General features: G+C 35.6%; 2 protein-coding genes across 3 annotated transcripts; one reads left to right on the top strand and one right to left on the bottom strand.

Annotated features, from left to right (window-relative positions):
* The first annotated feature begins 206 nt into the window (after positions 1 to 206).
* Positions 207 to 3,756, top strand: LOC127101030 (D-xylose-proton symporter-like 3, chloroplastic). The gene is made up of 14 exons (XM_051038340.1): positions 207 to 531; positions 610 to 710; positions 888 to 966; positions 1,038 to 1,097; positions 1,202 to 1,268; positions 1,361 to 1,485; positions 1,569 to 1,670; positions 1,749 to 2,126; positions 2,276 to 2,323; positions 2,422 to 2,484; positions 2,572 to 2,652; positions 2,749 to 2,847; positions 3,100 to 3,237; positions 3,349 to 3,756. Exons 1-14 carry the CDS (start codon positions 349 to 351, stop codon positions 3,481 to 3,483), a joined length of 1,659 nt encoding a protein of 552 aa, XP_050894297.1. The 5' UTR covers positions 207 to 348; the 3' UTR covers positions 3,484 to 3,756.
* On the bottom strand, positions 3,701 to 5,769 carry LOC127101031 (uncharacterized). Of its 2 annotated transcripts, none has more exons than XM_051038341.1 (4): positions 5,418 to 5,769; positions 5,000 to 5,296; positions 4,022 to 4,915; positions 3,701 to 3,917 (listed from the first exon to the last, which is right to left on the bottom strand). In XM_051038341.1, the coding sequence occupies exons 1-4, from the start codon at positions 5,500 to 5,502 to the stop codon at positions 3,874 to 3,876; spliced, it is 1,320 nt and encodes a 439-aa protein (XP_050894298.1). In that variant the 5' UTR covers positions 5,503 to 5,769; the 3' UTR covers positions 3,701 to 3,873. The 2 variants fall into 2 exon arrangements, with proteins under 2 accessions (XP_050894298.1, XP_050894299.1); XM_051038342.1 differs by having other exon boundaries at positions 5,000 to 5,293; positions 5,418 to 5,768.
* Positions 5,770 to 21,448: the final 15,679 nt, after the last annotated feature.

Raw genomic sequence — 21,448 nt, 5'->3', positions numbered from 1 at the left:
GTACTCATACATGTACTCGTTACCCGCATTCATACTAAAAATAAATATATTAATTATAAAATATCATATCATTTTAAAATTTTAAAAAATTTTAAAAAATTTTAAAAAATTTCAAAAAAAATAATTTTAAAATAAACTCAGTATTTCTATATCTAATGTCCTTTCACCAGTTGTGAGTTGAGCTGGCTTTAAATATTGGATTACATTTTACACATATAGTGTCTGGACTATCTTGCATCACACACTGTGCCATTTCATTTACTTGTCAAGATTCACTAACAGATAACAAACAAACAAACAACCATGATTCCTCACTCCTGATTCAACCAACTACTCTCAAGTCTCAAAATGGCATCATCAACTACTCTCTTCAATTTCAAACCACTTCACCATCAAAGAATAATAACAAAGTCAAAACCTCCGTTTTCTTCTCCGCGCTTCCTTTCTTCTTCCATTAACCATCATTCCTCGCCAACACGTGTCTGTTTTCCACTTCTCACCTCTCACTCTATTCATAACCGCAAATTCCATGTAAGTGCCCAGAAACTTGAAAATTCATCAAAGTTTTAAGCTTTTTAGTCTAATTTGCTCTTTTCATCTTCTGGGCAGGTTCGAGCGCAGAAGGAGTATTCTGCTGGGAGCAATTCTGAGTCGGTTGCTTCTGATGAAACTTACCAAGAGGAATTTTCTTGGTCTTCTGTGATTCTTCCGTACGTTTCTGTCACTTTTCTTTCTTTCTAAGGCATTGATTGAATAAGAGAGGTGTAGAATAATGTGAAAAACTGTAATAGATGTGTCAAAGTATGTGATGCTTTACTACTTGCTCTTAGTAACAAGCTTTAGGCCTATGTGTAGCAGTTAATTTTGTATGTTGTTTCAAAATTTAGGTTTGTGTTCCCTGCATTGGGTGGCTTGTTATTTGGTTATGATATTGGTGCCACGTCCGGTGCTACGATTTCGCTGCAGGTAATAATTTGTCAATCAGTGTCTGTCATAAGTATAAGTTAATGGTTTTCATATGATTGATTTGATTTCAGTCACCGGAGCTTAGCGGTATCGCTTGGTCCAATCTTTCTTCCGTTCAGCTTGGTCTTGTGGTATGATTTCTGTATCGTACCTGGAAAACTTCTTGCTTGCAATTTATGGATAAGTTATGATCATCTTTACACTTTTAGAATCTAACTCGTAATGTCAAACATAGGTCAGTGGTTCCCTATATGGGGCTCTTCTTGGCTCACTTCTTGCTTTTGCAATTGCTGATTTCATTGGTAAATGCTTTGATTACTTACATTTTATCCAAAAAAGCAGAAACTGAACTTCTTTAGATTTTTTTAAGGATTTAATTTGCTAAAAATACTAGGGAGGAAGCGACAGCTAATCGGCGCGGCCTTGTTGTATCTACTTGGCAGTGCAATCACTGCCACTGCACCGGAACTTGGTGTTCTCTTAGCAGGAAGGCTGATTTATGGACTTGGTATAGGTCTGGTAGGCTAATTTAAACCATAACATGTTTTTTGTTGGTAATGTTGATTACTTCGGCACAATCTTACGGGCGAAATGAATTACAGGCCATGCATGGAGCTCCTTTATACATTGCAGAAACATGTCCATCTCAAATCCGCGGGACTCTAGTATCATTAAAAGAACTCTTCATTGTCTTGGGTATTCTGGTACGTTATATAATTTCCTTTTACGTATCTCTTATCAACCGAAGAGTTTACTGAGCCGGTGACTGAACTATCACGCAGTTGGGTTATTTTGTGGGAAGCTTTCAGATTACTACAGTTGGTGGATGGCGATTCATGTATGGATTTAGTGCTCCGCTTGCTGTGTTAATGGGGCTCGGAATGTGGACTCTCCCCGCCTCTCCTCGATGGTTGCTTCTCAAAGCAGTACAAGGAAAAGGTTCTTTTCAAGATTTAAAGGAGAAGGCAATTGTTTCCCTTAGCAAATTAAGAGGCCGACCACCCGGTGACAAAGAATCTGAGAAACAGATAGAAGAGAGCATCGTCTCATTGAAGTCAGCGTATGAAGATCAAGAATCCGAGGCGAATTTCTTAGAGGTGTTTCAGGGTCCCAATCTGAAAGCGTTCATAATCGGTGGGGGGCTAGTATTATTTCAACAGGTTGTTCCATTTCAGCGCAATGAGTTATTTCATCATTATAATTTATATCATAATTCTGTTTGGATACTTCCACTTTATTCATGTTATCCTGAAGGAAATATGGAGAGTTCTTTCTTCTGTTTGTCTGATACCACACCTTATCACAATAGATAACAGGTCAGCCTAGTGTTCTGTATTATGCAGGTCCTATTCTTCAGGTACTTAATTATTAAAATTCATTTTTAGCTTTATTTTCAACGAAATTTTCTCATTTCCATCTTGCTCACAGTTGATTATATACATGTCATATATCTAGAGTGCTGGATTTTCTGCCGCAGCCGACGCGGCTAAAGTTTCAGTTGTTATTGGCTTATTCAAGGTATACCTATTTAGGTTTTTCACTTGTAGGAAGAGAGACCGCTTTGGTACACTGACGGTATTATTTTTGTGATTGATCAACTTGTAGTTAGTAATGACATCGGTTGCTGTTCTAAAAGTAGATGATTTGGGGAGAAGACCTCTTCTGATTGGAGGTGTCAGTGGCATTGTAGGAATTCTATCACATTTGAACTAACTAACAGATTCTTACAGTAATTAAACTTGTCAAATGCAATGGTTATTCATTTTTATTTTATTTCTGTAGGCCCTATCTTTAGTTCTCCTTTCCGCTTATTATAAATTCCTCGGAGGGTTACCAATTGTTGCTGTTGCCGCTTTACTTCTTTACGTTGGTTGCTACCAGGTAACGGTTTTCTGTTCATTGGCCCTGCTTATAGAGTTGGCCAAAAAGTTGGTTAGCTATGCTAAGTTTAGGTAGAAATTCATTATGGTGAATAAGAATTCATTACAATGAACCGGGATTCAAGATGATATTCAGGTCCAAAATAGATTCACACTAGGAATTTATATCGTATATATCGTAAGATACTGATAACCATGGCTTAAAATATTATGGACTACAATAGATTAATGTCAAATTTCATTTGAATTGCAGATATCGTTTGGGCCGATAAGTTGGCTTATGGTATCGGAAATCTTCCCACTTCGCACTAGAGGACGGGGGATTAGTATGGCTGTTCTTACCAACTTCGCTGCCAATGCTGTTGTTACCTTTGCATTCTCACCACTAAAGGTTTTAGATTCATTACTTTCAGTTTTATTTTCTTATGGAAGATAACTTTATCATTTTTAACATTGTCTGATTACTTTTGGAATTTGTAATGTATGTTGATTTCCACTGCAGGAGTATCTAGGAGCAGATAACCTTTTTCTCCTTTTTGCGGCCATTGCTTTAGTGTCACTTGTGTTCATTGTAACGTCTGTCCCGGAAACAAAAGGCTTGAGCTTAGAAGACATTGAATCCAAAATCTTGAAGTGACAGCAGAAACTAGCTTTTGATGTGAGTGCATTATATAGTTTGTCACCTTTTGTATATCTCATGTGTGTAATTTGATGTTCGCGGTAATGTTTGTAATAAGAAGATGACATTACCATCTCTAATCAAGTTTCTCAAATCACGTAAGGGTTCTAACTTATGATTTTAGTATTCATGATTCGCAGCTAAATATTTTGTGGCAAAAAAATGTAATATATACAATGTATCCTTCAGGTCGTTATACGCAGAAAACATAACTTATTACATACTATCAAATTTTACAAATATAAGGGAAACTATATTTTCAGTCTAATTAGGGGGTAACATATTCAACAAGATTGAATCGAAACTGAATGCATACACAAATATGAAACAAAAACATCATGTGGACTTTCAATTTGCCTGAAGAACCCTGCCATGGTTTTCTTCCTGAACATCTGCATATTTAGAATGATCAAATTAAACATTGGCTTATGTTAGAGGCAAAAATAATGTATAGGAAAAAAATCAGATGATACGAAATGAACTAGTAGTAAATTACCTTCTTGAGTGTTAAAAGATACAGGGAGTTGAGATGGCGCACGGGTAGTGCTGGTAGAGGCTGAGACAGAGATTTGAGATGGTGCACGGGTGGTGCTGGTAGATGCTGAGACTTGGGATGGCGTACGAGAAGTAGTGTTCGTGTTTGTGTTTGTGTTTGTATTTGTGTCTGCATGTTTTGTTGGTTCCTCAGTTCGGAGCAAAGATGTTACCGCTTCTCTCACCTTCTCAATCACACCTACATCACCGGGAGTTCTTCTAGGACTCATTGCTTCAGATATCACTTTCGAGAGAGCTTTCTCATCTTCACCTGGCTCAAATTTGTTCATCAAGTATTCCTTCACCGAAACACCCTTATCCCATATCTGTGACGGGGGAGAGTTATTGGTCGGACCCGGTGGAGCAGATGCGGGTGGTGAAGGTGGTGAAGTTTCCACTGGATTTGATGAATCTCGAGGGATGCTTGGAGCTATTTGAGAAGGCATTTTAGCTGGAGGAGTACGTGAAGTGCGAATGGACAATGATGCCTGTTTATTAGCTGTTGATGATGAATTGTGATTCTCTCCAGGTTTGGAAACTGAGAGGCCGTGAACTTTGGAGGTTATATATTGAGCTGTTTCTGATGCTTCAGCATATGCTGGTGTCTGATTCTTCTCCGGTGAGGTTTTGGCGATTATCTTGCTTGGACCAGAAAGTGTCGGCGCAGGAGTTGCTGTTTCAGCTGGTTGTGTTGTTTTCTTTGACAGCGAACGATTTAGTGTCTTTTCTCTAGCTTGTTCTAATCCAAGCTTTTCATTGTTTGACAGAACATGCTTCTGTGGGGTTACTGGACTCGGTCTTGAATGTTGCCTTGTACTTTCTTTATGTCCTTCATGTGCCATCTCAGATTCATACACTGAAATATAAATCGGAGACAACAATTATTCATATACGAATAAAAAAGAATGAAGAGAACAAGTTATATATGTTTTTTTACTACATGTAGCTCCATGCTTTTCAGCATCTTCTTCTGCTCCATCACCTTCATGTCCAGCACTCGAAGGGGGACTAGTAAGATTCCAGTCCTCGTGTTTTTTCTTACTGAGGCTATGGCGCAACTTCTTGGCTTTTTCCTTTACTTTGGTGATAACTGATTTCTTCTGATTCTGATTCTGGCCATGGTCTTCTTCTGAGTCAAGATGCCTCAACCTTTGGAAGAAAGGAGAGGACGGAGAAGAACAGGCCGAAGAAGACGAGGATTTGCTTTGTGACAGCTTTGGCTTTGAGGCTTCTCCTGCTATATGTCAAAATAGGTTACATATAACATCGATCCACAGTACATTTTCATGGTAACTTGGTAACATATAAAAATGCTAATTCGCATGAACTAGTAATGTTTCATGGCGAGGAAGGCTTACCTCGGAGGAGTTGTTCTATGGTTTGAATGGAACCAGGACTTTTCGAAGCATCGGCATGTCTCTGAGGGCGTTCCAGTTGAGCCATTTTTGTCACCTTTGAATAACACTGCTTTTGTATTTATATTCTTCATTTTGATAATAACCAGAGGCAGAAATTTAACACAAAAATGAACCGTGCTCATGAATTTGCTTCCTGAATTCTTGCACTAAGCATGATCAAGAATAACATAGTTTTGTTTATGGATTCTTTTTCTACACGTGTAGATTAATCTTTTTTTGCTTTCTACTAAACCTCACAAACAAGTACTTGCCTCAATAAGAAATTTGACCTGGTCAGAGAATGATAAAAATGGCCTTAGCATAATATTGAGGAAATAAACGTTTCATTCTCATTATTTTTAGATTCACCTTTTCATATGTAAAGGCTAAATATGTCTCTAGCTACTAGTATTACATAGAAAACACTTTGAATAATTTTTAATCATTAGAATACTGAATAATATTGAAAATAGTCTCAAAGAAAAGATGGATATCTAAGAGTTAATTTTTTTATTGAAAGAAATAGTTAGATAGTAAAAGAAATATTAGAAGATAAAATTTTAAGTAAAGATTAGAGTGCCAAGATTATATAGTAAGTTTTGACATTTTAAGTATATTGACACTTCAAGACAACAATTTATTATTTTCAGCATCCTAATAAATATATTGAAATAAATAAAAAATAAGTAGTTTGAAAAAATTACATTGAAACCCAAAGTAACAAAAATGATATAATACAATGTTTGTATTGTTAAAAATATTAAGAAAACAATTTATGGAATTTTTTATCCTGGCCTATGGGGTGGAAAAAATCTAAAATGTTCCTCAGATTTTGGAGATACATCTCCGGACGCAACTTATTTTAAGTCAAAACATTAATTGATCAGAAGATTCATCTCCGTAATATTTCGAAACACATCCCATACACCGCTCTTTGAAATGTCAATTTTAATCTTTTATTGTTCCGGAGATGCATCTCTATTTAGGGAGATGCATCTCTGTTTAAGTTAAGTTAGTTTTAAGGTTACTCGGATGAAAATGATGATTTGTAAACGTTAAGGCCTTTGTTATGTGACGAACATTAAACTATACAATCTATATGCAAAAAATGACATATAAATTCAGATGGTCAAAATAAGTCATCAGTCGATACAAAATGAAGTCGAAATACACAATATAGTCGAAACAAGTCAAAATAAAATACAATCTATAATAAATCCAAAGTACAAATACTATCAACTACTGTGTATGCCGGACTAGAGCTCCTCGGGCTCCTCGACCTCCTCTAACCTTGTCCTCTGACTCTGTCTCCGATACATCAGTGTCTCTCGTGCCTTCGTCATAATGGCATCTAGGACCTGCATCGCCTTAGAATCATCAGGAAAGATACCTTTGTCAATGCCTGCCTGTGCAATCTCCACAATGCGACGATATCTAGACAAGATATCATGAGCATGATCTAATTGTGCTTTCTCCTCCTCTAGTATCTCCTAACGAGCTGGCCTAGATGGATCTCTTGGAGCATCCTGCACCATATACGGATGTGACACCCTGAAGAACCACCTGATATACCCGTCGACATAACTCCGGTCGCTCTCAGCTATGGTACTTCGTGCCTCCTCCAGTACCAAATGACTAAGATAATCATCAAACAACATGTCATTTATATCTCTACGTCTCATAGCAGGAGGAGCGGAGATAACAGGGTGTCTGAGAATAGTCGGAGTGTAGCCAAACTGCCGCATGATGCGCTAAGGAAGATGAGAAAATATGAGATGTGAACCACAAGTCAACCATCCCGAGTATAACACTATGTCGTCAAATGGTCGTGTCTCATGGTGATCGACACAACTGTTAAAGTCCATATCTTCAACAACCAAGCAGTCAAGATATACTCGAAATGACTTTGTTGTCTGATTTCCACTGAGCGGGGAAAATGCAGAAGCACACAATATATCCTCAGTATTAGTCGGTACACACGACCAACCAGAGATGCGTGGGAAGTGTCAGAGGATTCATGCCTAAAAAGTGTTGGAACATACGAATCATTAGTAATGGTGTTGCAAAAATGTAATGAAAATGACAAACAAACACTAAAAGACCAATAAATATTATCGTTAATAGTGTGATGTTGCTTGTCACCTGCTTCATCTTCCACCTACAACCCTCTGATAACTTAGAGTACAAGTAGACCAAACAAGAGGCCCCCCACTTGTACTCTTGGATCCGCTCGAAATCCTCAAAGTACCATAGGTAGAAGAAACCCACATAAATGGCACTCTTGTCCATAAAAATTACAATGCCAACCAAATATAGCAGGTAGGATTGCATAGCATACGCTCTATGCAGCCCCACCTGCTCGTCATCACCTCTAGTCTGCTCTGCTCTAAGGAACTCATCTGCATATACCTTTTTTCAGGAATTCAAAACTATCATGACCCACTATGGTTTTTTCCACGCTCATGGAAACCTCTGGGTCAACTCCCAGATAGTCTAGCATCAACTCGAGTGCGTCATATTTGCTAATCCTCCCATGATCTAGAAGTTTTCCCCTAATCAGAAGTTCCAGCAAACACGACACATCATCGAGTGTGATAAACATCTCACCAAGTGGTAGATGAAATGATGACGTATCAGTGTGTCATCTCTCCATGAATGCATTAAGCATCACGTGGTTGATTGTAACATAACCGGACTTGCACAAGTCTTTCATCCTAGATAGGGACAAAGCAGCCTGAAACCACTCGTCAGTAGGCTGAGGCAAGCCAATAATCTTCCGCTCATGGTTAATAGTTTTCAGCGGATCACAATCCAGCAGAAAAATAAATTTATGTCATAAACTTGTGATATAATAATAAATATAATTTAAAAAGAACGAATCTGACTAATTTTACCTCTTCGTCCCAGATATGTTTGGCAGTATGATCTGGGTAAAGAGACAGCAGTGACAACTTTGTAGGGCCTCCTCCAAATACCTGAGGTGGCACTGAATCATCAGCCTCAACAACCTAAGATGACCCTGGCTCATTAGTCTCATCATCCTGAGATGGTAGTGGCTCATCAGCATGAGGTCCCTCTGGTGCTTGGGGTGGCACTGGTACCCCTGGTACCTTCGGTGACTCGGGTACCTCTGGAGCCTGAATAGGTGAAACTTGTCACCAATGGGAAGATGGAGGTAGTGATGCGTCAGTAGGTGACACCCGTCTTCTACGGGAAGAAGAATATGGAGACATATGAGCTCTAAAAGTTGATTCCTCCGCATGAACTGGGCTAGAGGGAACAAGAGCCTCTGAAACCTGACTTTTTTCTGTCCTGAAAAATGCATGATGTGCAATCCTCTCGTGCCTCAGCCTGTCGTCTCTATCATCCGTAATACCTATAAGTAAACCAGACAAGTGTCACTCAATTACTACAAGCAAGAAAAGCAACAAAAAAACAGACATATAAGTTACGGAGATGCATCTCTGTGTAGCGGTAAATTCATGACCATCAAGCTATACATAAACTTAACGTCAATAAAACCAGAGTCACCACCGCGCTTTTATTATTTCCAAAGGAAAAGGGAAAAGTACGAACAAAACCCAAAGATAAGAAGTTTTCAAATCAAAACTAATAAAACGCCAGAGATTACATGTAAGGGGGTTGGTTACATAGAGGGAAGGTGTTAGCACCCAAAGTATCCTAGGTACTCCTACGGAGCCTTTTTTTTTGTGTGTATGTGTTTTTTGGTACAAAATGATGTTTGAGAAAAAATAGAGTGTGGGGATGAGAAAAGAATTCATAGATTATATTTTTGCGTTTGACAAGACCTTCAGACTTGTGCCTACGTACCAACATAAAAATGAGGGATCAAAACCTCGTAGTTCGTGGTAATAATTTTAAAATGAGTGAATTTCTTTTAACAAAATTTTAATTAAAAAAAAGGGCACAGAGGGCCAAAAATTTGAATCAGTGTTAGTTCTTTTTGTCTTTTGAAATTTTAAGTCAATATGATTAGATTTATTTACAAGTTTGATTTAAGAAAGAGTTTGAAAATTCATTAGCATAAGGCCAAAGTTTCTAATTTAAAACAATATCTAAGTTTGAAATCACAAGCAAAGAAAGTTTTTCAAAAGGGGGAGGGAATTTGAAATTTAAGAAGTGGGAGGAGATGAAGAAACTATCCTAAGCACAAATTTAAAAGTTAAGAGTTGAAAGGATCTTACCAATATGATGCAATCCAACAGACAAAAATGTCTTATAGAAAACCCACTTTCCCTTTGGACTTTGAATCAAGCAATAATCAACAAGCAATTAGCAATATCATACATCATGAAGATCAAGGCATCAAATAAAGATGGCCACATCCAAGCAAGCAAATCCCATAACTAGCAGTCTTCTTTGTCTTCTCATGTATCCGATGAAATACTCCTTGATCAACTCAGAATAAGACATTAAACACAAGATCAAAATAACAGTTGACATCAAGACAATGTAGCAGATGAACTTAAATAAATCCCAAGACTTGCATCAGATGAAGGCTCGGTTCATAATAACTTGGTCTCAGAATGTTGGCATTGGCCAAGTCCTTTTTGCATAGGGAATGTTGCCTAATCCTAAGTCCAAAAGTTCATATCAAGATCAACAGTCCACCAAACATTTTTTAAGTTTTTTTGTTGTTTATCAAGTATTTTAAGGTCCTAAGACCACAAACAAAATCAAAATACACAAACAAATATATACAATCACAAGATATGACTCAAATGAGCAAAGTGAAAATGGCATAAACATAAACAAGTTTAATGAAATGTAAATGACAATGAATGATAAATGACTAGAAATTAAATTTGATAAAGTAAATGACTTGAAAGTAAAGCAATATTAACAATAGTTAGTCAAGTGTTAGTCAAAGTTAATTGGATGTTAGTAGGTTTTTTATTTTTAATTGATTAAGTCATTCTTTGGAGAACACTCAACCCACTTATCACAAGCATGAATCTTTGAACCAAGACATCTTCCATAGGAAGGAAAGAAGTCCAAGTTTCCACATAATACCATGAAAGATGGGAGACTTACAATCCCACTTACTAGAATATTATGCCTTTAGGGTTAAGATTTAACTCTATGTTAAGCAATCGTAATTGGACTTATGTAGAAGTCACAACTATCTGAGGCCGGTCAATAAAAATTTAGGTGTTAATGCATGTTAGAGATTTGGTATAATGAACTAAACTCCTAAAACATACCACACACTAAAAGAAAATATCAAGAAGGATTGACCTATCTCATCCATACTTGTATTGATTCATCTCACACAAGGTCATTGATGAACCAATTAGCCTTAGGATATTTGAGATTTCATTGGTGAATGAAAGGAATGGGAAAGAATAGGGATGAAGATGAATGGGGAGGGGAATGGGAGAAACACAAATTGGTCATGGGAGGAATTTATCAAATTAAAATTATTCATTCATTTTGGAAGATGAAATGTACATTTCATCAATCCCCTAAATCCAATGATTTTAATCCAACAAAAGTCAAATCAACCTTGACCAAGCCCAAACAAATAGTCAAACATCACAAGACCATAAAAATGGCTCAACATAATTTTTACACAATTAATCAATTAAAAATCAAATTAAAAATACATTAGAATTCAATTTAATTTGGCCAAAATCTAAAATCTCTTCAAAACACCAAATAAATGGCCAAGAGATTTATCCTAGGTCAAAGGACCTTAGACAAAATTTCTCATGATTTTTGAAAAGTCAGAAGTATTTTTAAACAATTAAAAATATGCACAAAAACATTTAATTCATGAAAAATATCAAAATCAATCCAAAAAATAATTTTAATTCAGAAAATGAAAGAGGGAAATATCAAAACAAAATAAAGCAATTAAACATAAAATTATAAAATACAAAAAAAACAAGGGACATCAGATCTCCCTCATTAATTGAGGTGACAAATATGATGGCCACACGCTCGCTATCTACCAAAGGTCTGAGTCAAAGCGCCACAGGCGTGGTAATTCAAACCAAAAATTGAGATTAGATCCTTGGACCAATATCAGATGGATGAGATGAAGCCAACTCACCACCGGAGTCCTAGCTCCGGTCATCTTCTATGGTGATGACCGCCGGACTGGTCCAACCTCAACTTCATGAAAAATAAAAAACAAGGACACTATTTTGAAGAGAAAATGCTCAGGAGCTCGAATTTGGCCTCAATTTTCTCCAATTCCAAGTATATAAAAAGATACAAGGATTTGAATTTTGAGGATCATGAACTGAGTTGCTTTGATTTGACCTCAAAGCAACTCAATCTTCTTGCCTACATTGGTAGGACTTCAACCAACCAAAAATCACAAAGAACAGTGAAGAATTGAGAGAGAATCGAAGAGATGAAAATTATGAAAAATTACATTCGAGTGAGCTTCAAACTTGCTTGATCTTGATCCCAATTGGGCTTGGTTTGACTTCAGAAGCTTGCAGGAAGTGATTAAGATCAGAAAATGGCTTGGACTCTTGGAGTTTCAATCTCAAAATAGAATGAGATTTGAAGCTCGATTTTCAAATGAAAACCTTCAAGATTATCCTTTAATGGTGAGGGTTTGAATTGAAGGTTTAAAGCTTGGGAATGAGGTCCTTAATTCTGAGCATGAAGGGTTGTATTTATAGGCATTCCAATTCATTTCCACACACTTCCAAATTTTTGCCAAATTTAGAAATTCACCTAGCATGCTTGCATGGACGTGCGATAGGCCCATCAAGTGATGCATTCAAGTCCAAAATTACTTGAGAATCATGCTGAAATCATGTCATGTGGCCATGCATTTGTGTTTGAAATGTGAAGGTGAAAATCATCCAATTGGTCCCTTGAAAAGAACCCATGCGCAAGTCCTTCATTCTTTGGCCAAATGAGATGATCTTGGATTTTTTTGGAAAGGTGAGATCAAGGGAAACAACTTTCATGTTGAACACGTTTCCATTTGAAGCTTGGATCATGATGAATTTTGAGGTGGAAGTTTGGAAAATCAAACATATTTGAAAATTTTCTAAGTACCAAGCCAAATGTTCACTTCTTCTACCTTGAATAACTTTTTCTATGGGATTCAAATGGAAAACGTTCCTTCATCAAAGTTGTAGCTCTTTAAAACCTATTCAATTTGGTTAAAAGTTTTACCTCATTTGGATTTGGAATGAAGGAGTTATGTATTTTAGAAGTTGAGGAAAATCACCTGTTCAATGGTAATGGCCCAAAATAACCTATAATGTTTCCTTTTGGCACATGCATTTAAAAGTTGAATTTGAACTTCTTTCGAAAATAAAAGTTGAAAAGAACATATTGAATTTGATCATGAAACTTGAATGGCTTTCATATCATAAAAATTGAGCAAATTATGGTCTTGGGAAGTTGACCTCCTAACTAGGGTTCAGACAAAATGACCTATAATCTTTCACCATAGAAAATGACTTTCCAAGAAAAAATAGCTATTTACTTCAACATGAAAGTTGTTTGGAGTGTCATTATTAGTAACGTTTCTCTTGGAATCATTTTCATATGAAAAATATTGTAAGAGATATGGTCTAAGGAACCCTAGTTTTAACTAGTTGACTTTCTTTGGTCAACCACCATGAACCAACTTGCTAACTTGACATTCTCTTGATCTTTAGGACTCATGGAGGATCATATATGTATAATATGATGTATAATTAAGTATACCTTGAAATATTTTATCAAATGTTGAAGAAACTTGTTGAGGAAGTTACACAAGATACCCAGATGAATTAGGGCTTCCAAGGCAAACAAGCTTCAAACTCTTGATGAATTCTTGATCAAAATGATATGTGAAGACCATGGGGATCCATAAATTATGTCTATAGTCAATTTAAACCACTTCTTGATTGATCTCCTTGCAGTGGGGGTCTCAAACCCTAATTGTGAGCTTTATGAGGCATTGATCGATGCACACACTACCTACAAAAAGAAGTAAAACTATACATAGACATATTTTTGGAATTTCGGTTAGTAAACAAAGAAAAATAAAGTATGATACAATCAAATGTGCTTGGTGACCTCTCTCAATGCAAACCCAATGAATGAGGGGTAAGGAGGATGCCAAGGTGTGATCCTAATGCCAATGCATATGATGAGATAGCATGATGGATCTTAGGGTCAAAATTGGGGTCTTACACTCCGGTTCTTGGGAATCCAAACGTTGAAAAATTCCGGAGATGCCTCTCAAGAATTTCCTGCAACATTCAACTTCTTAATGGTGATAATGCATACCATAAAACCCCCCAAAATAATGCATTGATCGTTAATTTTAACCATCAAACACGTTTTTCAGTATGTATAAATTATCAATCATGCAAAAACTATATATTTCTTAACATAATCATCAATTTATACTAATTTATAGAAAAACTCAAAAAAGATTACAAAAATAAAAAAAAAACTTACAAATTGAGAGTTTACTTCAGTGTTGAATGATCTCTTTGATGTACTTGATGTTGATGGAAGAGGTTTTGAACTTGGTTGATTGATTGTGAGAGAATGTGACTTGAGAGAGTTTGAGAAATGTTTCGAGTGAGTTTTTAGAAGTGAGAAAGGAGAAAGATTCTGGCACGTTTTAGAACAAATACCATCAGGAGATGCATCTCCATAATATTTACGAAGATACATCTCCCTAGTTTTTTTAACGTTAAGTCAGAATTCTATTGACTTAGGGTGTGTTTAGAGACGCATCTCCAAAAACTTGGGACATTTTTGTATTTTCATGTGGTTCCCTAGTAATACATAGGGTGCATTAAGAAATCCCTAAAATCTAAATGGATAAAACCGCAAGGAATAGAAAAAGAGTGTCTAGTAAGGAAATATATCTAAATGTTAAGGAAAATAAATCATCATTTAATGTGATTGGCAATTTTCATTTGTAAATATAGAATTCCAAACAACTCATTTCGATTAAGTATTGTCCATTGCTAGTGGAAAGATTATTCGCTACAATGCAAGATACTTTTTCATATATTTCTTTATGGTAAAAGGGTACGGAAAACAATGAACACGATTCAGAAAGGGTATTATAGTATTTGTATTTATACATGTGGTTGATAAAATTCTTTTATCTAAACTCATCCGCATGAACACAAATGTTTGTACTTGTATCTTATAGGCGTCTAAGTATCCATACTCGTACTCATTTACCAACATTCCTAATAAAATATTTGATCAATTCTAATTTATAATGTCATTTTAAGTTTTTAACAACAATAAAAAAAATCAAAGATGTTATTGTTGAGTTAAGAAATTTGTACAAGTTAAATAGTGATGTATTTAATAAAATTAATAAATATATGTGAGTATAGTAATAAACACACACACACACACACACACACACACACACACACATATATATATATATATATATATATTGTGCGAGTATGGAGCGGAGTGGATACTAAAATACATGTATCCACTTATTTTTGTGAATAATTGTCCATTCCCATATCTTATCCACTTTATGGGTTTTTACCCTACCCGTTACGTGTCATTTTTGCAGATACCCTCTAGAAATAAGTCCAATTATCATCCCTATAAAAAGGCACGATTCAGGTGCATGTCGATCCAAAACCCTTCCGCAACAAAATCAATTCAGTTGAAAAATCCGTAGCAACTAAAAGAAAAAAGCACACCACAACCTACAAAGGGGATGAAAAAATCATTGCCTAATCATTTGATCATGAATCATTCTGACACATCAACCCTCACACTAGTTTAAAAACCTAAAAACCTAAAAACCTAAGAATAAACTAGGGTTGGACAAAAAAGTCTGACTTAACTCACCAATACGAAACTGGCACCCGCTCAAACCGCCACCTGACTTAATTGTAGATACCAATGGGCAAAAACTGATTGGGTTTTTTCATCCGAAGTTTTATTCGATTTGACGATTTTGGATCCGAATTCACCCATAACCGACCGATGTCCACCTCTAGAATAAACTATAGCAACACAACAAATATACTAATTGTATGTTAATTCCAAAAAGCGCACTTCTATATAAAAAAAATTGTAAGAATTTTTGGAAAAAATGGGATATAAGGCACCATTGAAAGAATTTCCATTAGCTAAATCTATTTTTACAAGTAACTAAAAAGTTTCTTTTTGTAACTACAATGAATGGAGTCACTTAATGCGCCTTAACCTCAGCAAAAATAAACTTTGCTTAATTGACGAAACCGTGAAATTATCATCGGTGATCGACCTACGACTCTTTTTATGGTAGCGTTGCAATGGTTTAGTTTTACTATAGAGATTTCACTCCATCGAACCCGACATATCCCACAACAGAAGTTTGGAACGACCTACATGATATATTCTCTCAAGGAGTTGAGTATATAATCTACCAAATTCGGCAAGAAATTTCTAAATGTCATCAATGATTCCTTTCGATCTCTGATTGTTTCATAAAACTCAAGAGTCTTTGAGATGGATTAGGATCTTATCAGGAACCCATTAGATGTTCTTGTGACATGTTAAATAAAGTTAATATCAGAGTAGGAAAAAAAAGAAGGTGGTGCAGTTTTTGGTGGGGCTTAACAATTCTTACTCACAGGTTCATGGGTCAATTTTGATGGTGAATCCTCTTCGATACACCCAAAAAATGCATGGATTAGTCCTTCAATAAGAGAGACATATTAAGGTTACAACACACAAGGAAATTTTGTTGACATCCCATGATATGCAAATTGCTCGCACACTGGCACAACATGCTAAAATCTCTTTCTCCAATCGCAAAGACTTGTGATGCACCCACTATGAACAAGGAAGACACTCGGTAGACTGATGTTACTATTTGATTGGGTTCCTAGTGTGACACAAATGACATGGAAATAATGTGAAACCTAGAAATAAGGAAGCATAAATCCTTAATGTTGAGGTGAAGAGAGAACCTACAAATGACTACCTAATCTTTACAATTGAGGAATACTAACATATTATGGTTATGTCCCTAACATAAATGGTATTGACCAACCACTTGCAAATGCATTAGGTATATTTACATATAAATGCAAAATATTGGATATGATTCACATTCAACATGATATTAGATTGTTGATATTGGAAACTGATCACATGTCATATCTTTCACCTACTCATAATAAAAATAAATCACATTGTGCCTTTATTTGACTATCTAATGGAGAAAAAAATTCCATTAAAAAAATTAGATCTATGAAATTGTCATGAGAATTGTCTCATGATGGAGTTCTACATATTCCTAAATTTCTTGTGAATTTGATATATGTGAGCAAATTGACACAAGCATTAAAATTTATAATAATATTATATCCAAAATTTGTGTTGTGTATAAAATGGATACGAGGAGGACATTTGGCATGGGGAAGAATTTTAATAATCTTTTATAATTCATACCAACTTAAAACCCTTACCTTATTCGCCACATAATGAATACTTCTAACCTTTGGCACCAATGTCTTAGACATCTATCAATCGCCCCCTTCCAAAGTCTATCACAATATTTTTTAGAAATTATTTTTAGTTCTAAACAAATTTGTGAGATTTGTCCCTCAATAAAAAAAAACTCCATTGTTCTTTCCTTCAATTCAATAAAAATGGTTGCAACATTTTATTTAATTCATTGTGACATTTGGAAACTATAAAGATTCACACACATTTGAGGGCTCTTTGTTTCTTACCATTATCGGTGATTTTACTCATTTCACATGAATATTGTTGGATTTGGGCTCCCTTCCTATGTGGAGAAATGCCCAAATATGATTAGCCAATTTGTATTAATTATTTAAGTGGAGAGTATTAATTCAAGGTTGAGAGAGATAGAGAGAAAATAAGGATTCAAAAGAGAGAGAAAATGAGAGAACCTCATTCCCATTTTTCTGCAACTACTCTCACTAAATCAAAGATCCCCCTGATTCGTTAACCATTGGATTGAGCTCAAATTTGGAGGACACATTTATAACACATATATCTAACTTTTGACCATTCATAATTTCAAAATAACATCTGAGGTAAGAGTTATCTACTTTGCACTGAAGCTGCAAATTTGAGAAATTTTTCAGCTTTTTGATTCTTATTTATAAGCTAGTTTACTTTGTGATCTGCGGTTGTTAGCACTAGTTTGTGAATCACTTTACGACTCTCTTGTACCCTTAATTGATTATAGAGGAGTTATTTCTTTGGTCTGGACAAATCGTTGTTTTTTACTCTCATATTGAGGGGTTTTCCATGTTAAAAATATTGGTGTTCTTTTGTGGATTTATTTGTTCGATTTGCATCTTATATTTATTGTTGATCACAAAGGTTCCTACAAGTCTGGGGAATTTTATATCCGATGCGTATTGGTATGTTATTGTGTCTTAATTTTCCATCAGAGTGGCATCAGAGCTCTTGGTTAAGGGCTATTTTACTTATTTGAATGATAGAGTCAAATACAAAGATGAATATGGTATTGTTGAATGGTTCTAATTACATTTATGGAAGGGAAAAATAAAAAACTTACTATTTATGAAGAAATTGCATTTACCGATTTTTAGTTATGCAAAGTCGAATTTTGTGTCTGATGAAGAATGAGAGTTTAAACATCAACATGGATGTGGTTTTATTCGACAATATGTAGAAGATAATATTTATAATCATATTAATAATGAGACACATGAAAAAACTTTGTGGGAGAAGATAAAGTCCTTATATGCCTCTAAATCAGGGAATAATAAATTGTTCTCGTTGAATAACTTCATAAGTTTGAAGTATAAGGATGGGACTTCTATTTCAGATCACTTGAGTGAATTTCAAGGGCTCCTTGATCAGATGTTAGGAATGAGTATCAAATTTGATGATGAATTTTTGGGACTATTTCTATTGCTATCTTTACCAGAGTCTTGGGAGACGTTTCGGGTTTCTATCACAAGTTCTGCTCCAAGAGGTGTTGTTTCTTTGGAAACATGTAAGGGTGGTATTCTTAATAAGGAGTTGAGAAGGAAGGCACTGTGATCTTCATCTCAACCCGAGGTAATTCTCACTGAAAATAGGGGGATAAGTCATAAAAAAGAACGAAAGGGTGGTAAAGAGAATAACATAAGCAAGTCCAAGTTGCGATACAAGAATCTGGAGTGTCATTATTGTCATAAAATAGGACACGTACAAAAGTATTGCTATTAGTAGAAAAGAGATAACAAAGGCAAGAAGGGTAAGTCTAAACAAAGAGACCATGAAGATCATGATGATGATCATGTTACTAGTGTTACTAGTGATGATATTTTTATTCTCTATGATCACGGGTCTGTTAATCTTTTATCAGATAAGAGCATGTGGATAGTTGACAATGGTGTTACATTGCATGTTACAACAAGGAAGGATTTCTTCACATCTTATACTTTTGGTGATTTTGGAGTATTAAAGATGGGTAATGATGATGTATCTAAGGTAATTGGTGTTGGTGGCGTTTGCTTGAAAACCAACATGGGAATGCAATTGTTACATAGAGGTGTCAAACATGCTTCAGATGTCTGTTTTAATTTGATCTCTATGCGTATGCTAGACGATAGTGGTTATGACAATTAATTTAGTTATGGAAAGCGGAAACTCAAAAAAGGTAACTTGGTTGTGGCTAGAGGGGAAAAGCTTTCTAAACTGTATTGGACAAAGGCTTTGGTTACTAGGGATAATGTGAATGTTATCGACATGGAATCACCTTTGTGGCACCGAAGATTTAGTCATATTAGTGAAAAAGGGGATGAATGTTTTGGCCAAAAAGGATGTTCTTTATGGATTAAAGAATGTAGATTTGGATAAGTGTTCTCATTGCATGACTGGTAAATATACTAGAGTATCTTTCAAGAGACATCTTCCCTCAACAAAGTCAAAGTTTCTTCAATTGGTACATTCTAATGTTTATGGTCCGCTAAAGGTAAAATCCTTTAGTGGTGCACTTTATTTTGTTACCTTCATTGATGATTGCTCTAGGAAACTATTGGTTTATGCCTTGAAGACAAAAGACGAAGTGTTGGAAAATTTCAAAGAATTCCACGCTTTGGTTGAGAGACAGACATGCGAGAAGCTGAAATGTGTTCGTTCAGAAAATGGTGGAGAGTATTGTGGACCATTTGATTCCTATTGCAAGCAGGACAGTATTGCACATGAAAAGACTCCTCCTAAAACTCCTCAGTTTAATGGTTTAGCAGAGAGGATAAATCAAAGACTAATTGAGAGAGTAAGGTGTATGATCTCTGAAGCTAAATTTCCTAATCATTATTGGGGCAAGGCACTTTACACGACAGTGCATGTTCTCAATCTAACTCCTACTGTTGGTTTGAATAATGAAGTTCCAGACAAAATATGGTTTGAAAGAATGTCAAGTATGATAATTCGAGAGTATTTGGTTGTAAGGCTTTTGTGCATATTCCAAATGATGAAAGATCAAAGTTGGATGCAAAGTCAAAACAATGTGTCTTCATCGGCTACAAGAAAGATGAGTTTGGTTATAGGTTGTATGATCATGTAGGGAAGAAGCTTATTCAAAGCCGCAATGTGGTGTTTATGGAAGACCAAACTATTGAAGACATTGATAAGGTAGAAAATGTTACTCCTAAGAAAGATATCAGTTTGTCTAATGTTGATCTCATTCGGTTACCTAGTCATAATCTGGATGCTATTGGTGGTGATGATCACAATGGTGAGCCATATGATTATATTGATGATCAATAACTTAGAGATGAAGTAAATATTCCAACTAATTATGGTGAAGGGGAGAGCGATATATCACAATATGAGAATCTTGGTGAAGCTCCAGAATCATCTCAAGTTCAACTTAGGAGGTTAACAAGCAGAGACAACCTTCTACAAGGTATAATTCTGATGAGTATGTGACCTTGACTGATGAGGGTAAACCCGAGTGTTTTCAAGAAGCCATGGGAAGTGATGAAAATTAAAAGTGGATGGATGTAATGCTTGATGAGATGAAATCATCGCATGATAATCACATTTATGATTTAGTGAAGATGCCTAAAGGAAAAAAGGCTTTGGAAAACAAATGGATTTGTAGAGTTAAACATGAGAGTAACTCTAAATCTCCAAGATACAAAGCCAAATTAGTAGTGAAAGGTTTTCGTCAAAGAAAGGGTGTTGATTCTAATGATATTTTCTCACTTGTTGTAAAGATGTTTCAATTAGAACCATGTTGAGTTTGACTGCTACTCTTGATTTAGAGGTTGAGAAAATGGATGTGAAAATGAATTTCCTTCATGGTGATTTGGAGGAAGAGATATACATAAAATAACTCGATGGTTTTCAAGTTAAAGGTAAAGAAGATCATGTGGGTAAATTGATAAAGAGTTTATATGTGTTGAAGCAAGCTCCAAGGCAGTGGTACAAGAAGTTTGAGTATGATATGTGTGATCAAGGATACCAGAAGACTACTTTAGATCATTGCGTCTTTGTTAGAAAAATTTCTAACAATGACTTTATTATCCTATTGTTATATGTTAATGATATGCTTATTGTAGGGAAAAGTATTTCTAACATTAACAGGTTAAATAAATAATTGGGGGGGGGGGGGTCATTTGCCATGAAAGACATGGGAACAGCTAAACAAATTATTGGCATTAGAATCAAGCGTGACAAAAAAGAGAAGAAACTTTGGATTTCACAAGAACACTATATCGAAAGAGTGCGGAAAAGATTCAAAATGGAAAGTTCTAAGGCGGTAAGCACTGTTCCCGCTACTCATTTCAAGTTGAGTTCTAATCAAAGTCCTTCAAGTGAAGATGGAAAATTCGATATGAAACATGTTCCTTATGCTCTGTTGTGGATACTTTGATGTATGCAATTGTGTATACAAGACCAGATATAGAACATGTTGTTGGTACAATCAGTATATTTTTGTCAAATCCAGGTAGAGAGCATTGGAATGCAGTAAAATGGATTTTAAGGTATCTTCGCGATACTACTTTTGTAGGGCTTTGTTTTGG

Source organism: Lathyrus oleraceus, chromosome 7 (assembly GCF_024323335.1).
Source record: "Lathyrus oleraceus cultivar Zhongwan6 chromosome 7, CAAS_Psat_ZW6_1.0, whole genome shotgun sequence".
In the NCBI taxonomy this organism is placed as follows: Eukaryota; Viridiplantae; Streptophyta; class Magnoliopsida; order Fabales; family Fabaceae; genus Lathyrus; species Lathyrus oleraceus.
The sequence above is the reverse complement of the archived record's forward strand: the minus strand, read 5'-3'. Positions and strand labels throughout refer to the sequence as shown.